The sequence below is a fragment of the Zonotrichia leucophrys genome, chromosome 3 (assembly GCF_028769735.1).
Source record: "Zonotrichia leucophrys gambelii isolate GWCS_2022_RI chromosome 3, RI_Zleu_2.0, whole genome shotgun sequence".
NCBI lineage: Eukaryota > Metazoa > Chordata > Aves > Passeriformes > Passerellidae > Zonotrichia > Zonotrichia leucophrys.
In genome coordinates this window covers 55,698,512-55,702,598 of record NC_088172.1, presented here as the reverse complement: position 1 = coordinate 55,702,598, position 4,087 = coordinate 55,698,512, and the positions used below count along the sequence as shown (strand labels likewise).

Here is a 4,087-nt window from a genome sequence, read left to right as displayed (position 1 = left end):
TCCTTCTCCTAAGCCACTGGAAATGAAATGAAACTGGTTCCAGTGTCACGCAGATCTGGATTGATGCAGCAGTATCCTGCATTACCCTGTGAGGTAAGAGAGAGGCAGAGGGTGACACCCACCACCCTCCCTCCCCACGTTACAAACACTTTTTACATAGCTCTTCCAGGTGAGATAACAAATATACAAAAGAACAAAGTCTACTATATAAATGAAAGCAGATTTATAAAATTACAAGTTTAATAGATAAATATAATAAATACTTTATGCATCATAACTCTGGACAACTACATTTAAAGCAAGTATGTTGGCAAGTCACAAAAAAAAGTTGCGCCCTCGGCAACTTTATTTTTCAGAAAACCACACTGACAGGCATATTACAATGTAACGCATGAGGCTTTATGCTGTAAGTATGTTCAAATCCCGCTCACCTACCGAGTTCACCATGACATATATATGGGTGTAGTGTACTTTCTATCTTGGAATGTCTTTTTGCACACCAACACGGTTGTACAGATAAGATGTTATGTTCTACTTACCAGGGACAGTGGGGAAGAGTTTTGAAGAAAAATACTGGTAAATGACTTCTAGAAAAACTAAAGCATTTCTTAACTTTTTATTGACATTGGCAAATTAAAATAGAATAAATTAACAATATTTTCTCAAAAAAATGTTTTGTACAAAAATACTGTCAAAATTTCCTGAAAAGCTTTCAACACAGTAGTATCTTTTCATGTACTGAATAAACTATATTAGCACAGTGTCAAAACGCTGAAGACAGAAACAAAATTAAAAAAAAAAATCTGTGAAATGTTTGCCACTAGTCAACATTCCATCCACACCATATTATTGTCTGTACATATGGGGGAGGGGGACTGGGTAGCAGACTTTTTAAGTAACAGTATTACTTTTCCTGATCTGGAAAGGTTTGGCCCACATCTGTTAAGCTTCCAGTTTAGCGTATTCAGAAAAGAAAAAAAAAATTAGTCTGCACTGCAATGCATAGTTAAAAATTAAGCAAGATGGCAGCTTTTGTGCAGTAGTATCTGCCCTTCAAAGTTCATGCAACCAACTAATGCAATTTTTTTTCCCTGTTCACTCAGAATTTGAATGCAGTTCAAGTCACTGGAAATCATAGTTTACAAAATCCACAAGATTAAGCAATTTGCCAAGATTAATATCTAACAGTCCGGCACTGTGGGAATTCTGGGCATGTTACTGTGAGGAAATTAAGAGTGGGAGGTCGGGAGGGGGGCAACCAACATAAAAAGGCAGAGTTAGCTAGATATTATTACTACAGGAGGGGACGTGAGTGACAAAGCTACAAAAAGAAAAAAAAAAGTGGCAGCGATTAAAAAAAAAAAATTATACAAGCGCATAGTTGACTCTGCTTTCCAGATTCTCACCTTTTCAAGCCCTGAAAAGTGAGACACCGTGTCTAGGGGAATGTTTTCATTCGCACCGATAAAAGTCCTTTGTTTGTTTTAAATGAATCAGCAGCTCACCCTGCTGGGCTGCTGTTTGCAAACGAAGTCTGTCATGAAGTCAAACTCGTTCTGTCCCAACCACAGCTCGGGAAGCTCCTTGATGCGATCCAGCCCCATTTCGATGACTAAGGACATGAGGACCTCCTCGTCGATGAAGTCCGTGTCTATGACATTGGGCGGCAGCATTGCCGCGGGGACGTGGGGGACGGCGGGCGGCAAGCCGCTGCCGCTGCCGCCGCCGCCGTGCTTGGGGTTGCAGTCCCTGAAATGCTGCTGGCTGCCGCCGTTCAGCTGGTGGCTACCGGCGTGCAAGTCCGGCATGTAGTGGCTGTGCGGGTACGGGTGGTGGCTGAAGTACTGGTTGTTCAGCTTCTGGAGCTGCATGCTGGCGCTCAGCTGCCCTCCCGGGCTGGCGACGGGGGGGGCCATGAATTGGGAGCCGCTGAAGCGGGCGGGGGGCGGCATGCTGCCGGCCGGGTGCCCTCCGCTCACGCTGCCCGGCCCCATGGCGTGCCTCACCCCGCTGCTCGCGTTCATACTCCCAGCTCCGTAATGTATATGGTCGCCCATCAGGGCGCTGAAGGCGTGCTGCTGCGGCGGCTGCTGCTGCTGGTGGTGGTGATGGGGGGTGGGAAACTGCCCCATGCCCATCCGATGCGCAGGGTGGTGGTGGAGCCCGCCGGATCCGTCGGGGAATCGCCCGTGGTTCATGGCCATCATGTGGTCTGCCATGGCTCACCTGGAAAGTTAGCGTGTGAATATATTAGGAAAATACACCCTCCTCGGACATCCAGCCGCCCTCTCCCGGACCAGCTGCATCTGCCTCCCTGGCAGAAATTACTTCGCTGGTCCTGCAGTCCTCTCTGCTTCCCGGTGGAGGGAATAATAATAATAATAAAAAAAAAATCTACAGTGGCTCTACCGTGGAGTACAAAAGGAAAATAAAAGGAGAGCCCGCGGAACGAGAATCCCGGTCCCCTCCTCTAATCCGGCGGGCAGCACGCATTCCCACTCCAAGTCGCGCGTACCTATCGGCGGGGAGCGTCGCATTCGGCCACCGCCGCCGCCTCCCCGCACGCTCTGGAGCCGCCCAAGCCCCCCGGCTTCTCCCTCGAAGGCAGCGGATTCCCACGGCACTCTCGCTAACTTGAGCAGAACAAGCAAAGAATTGGCAAGTCCCACCTAGCCGCTGTCAGCAACTTTTGGAATCAAGTCCCAATTATTTTGGTGAAAACACGGTAATGAGCAGATAAGGACATGAAGCCAAGCAGCTAAAAAGCACCTTTCCTCGCGTGTTTATACAGTCACGTTTTTCCTGTTGCACACAAAAGGGATACCCGGCACCGCCACGAGAACCGCCGCACTCACCTCCCGGCTTCTTTCTTCCTCTCCTTCAAAGGTGGCGGTGGAATCAGTCAGCGAGAGTCACCCAGCATAGAGAGGGCTGCTCCGGCTCCCTCTCCCCGGCGCTGACGTGACCGGCGCCGCGATCGCTGCCGCAGCCCCGGAGCTGGTTCTCGCCCCTCCGCGAGGCGCATCGGCACTTGCCAACAATGAGCTGTGTTCCTTACACGGCTTTGGCCGCGGCTAATATAGGATTTCAGAAGGGAGGAGCAAAACCCTTACAGGCAACCAGAAGTAAAACCTGGAGCAAGCGGGGCGGGGGGGGGGGAGGGAAAAGGGGGGGAAGAAAAGGGAAAAAAAACCAAAAAAAACCCGAGCACCCAACACCCAGCGCGCGGGCGCAGGCAGCGGGGCACACGCGTGTTCGGCGACACGCGGGAAGGGGACACCGGCTCTGGAAGCACCGCGCATCCGCGCTCAGCGCCTCCCCCGCGAACAAAGCGGGGCTCCGCGGCGGGGCGGCGGGAGCGGCGCCCCGCGCACCCCCCGCACCCCGCCGCCACTCTCCCGCCGCCCACGGCCCCGTCCGGCCCCGCGCCCCGGCATCGCCGCTGCCCCTTGCGCCCCGTCCGGTCGTGTCGCTGCAGCGCCGCGGCCGCCGACACGCGTGGGACTGAGCGCTCCGGGCAGGGCGAGTCCGTCCCTCCGGCGCCGCCGTGGTGCAGGTGCCCCGATCCGCCGGCGTGAGGCCCCAGAACCCGCGTGGGCGTCCACGGGGCCGGCCCCTCCCCCGGAGCCGAGATCCGAAATCCACCTTTTTCCACAAACACGGGAGCCGTATGCGGGAGGTGTATATGGGGATACCGGCACGCTGCCCACTTCCCACGTCCCTCCATCTCCCGTGTTTTGCCCGCTGCCACCCGGGCTGTGCAGGGCGAGTGCCCACCCACTCTTGCTCTTGGCCGGGGTTGTGGGGTTTATTAAAGTTATTTACGATTGTTTCCATTGGAATGGCAAAAAACCCCAGAACATGCGGGTTTCCGGTGGGCACACGCTTTGCAATCGCCCGGGCTGGGCAGGTCCCCTGTCTGTCCCCCTGCCCGGCAGAGCCATGCCTCGCTGCACAGCCCCGGCAAGGACCACGCGTACCCAAGCTTGCCCCCCACCCCGAGGCCGTCGCTGCTGCCTTTTGCTCCAGATGCAGCTCCTTTCTGAAGGGCAGCCATGCTGTCCTTCAAGTAGAGGGAAGAGCTGAG

The 4,087-nt window shown here is 53.8% G+C and overlaps 1 protein-coding gene across 1 annotated transcript; it reads right to left on the bottom strand.

Moving 5' to 3' along the window:
• Window positions 1-210: 210 nt before the first annotated feature.
• On the bottom strand, window positions 211-3,051 carry CITED2 (Cbp/p300 interacting transactivator with Glu/Asp rich carboxy-terminal domain 2). Its single transcript, XM_064708293.1, has 2 exons — window positions 2,856-3,051; window positions 211-2,226 (listed from the first exon to the last, which is right to left on the bottom strand). The coding sequence occupies exon 2, from the start codon at window positions 2,217-2,219 to the stop codon at window positions 1,494-1,496; it is 726 nt and encodes a 241-aa protein (XP_064564363.1). The 5' UTR covers window positions 2,220-2,226; window positions 2,856-3,051; the 3' UTR covers window positions 211-1,493.
• Window positions 3,052-4,087: the final 1,036 nt, after the last annotated feature.

Coding starts and splice junctions, on each gene's coding strand:
- CITED2 (XM_064708293.1), bottom strand. CDS start 2,219: ATGGCAGACCACATGATGGCCATGAACCACGGGCGATTCCCCGACGGA.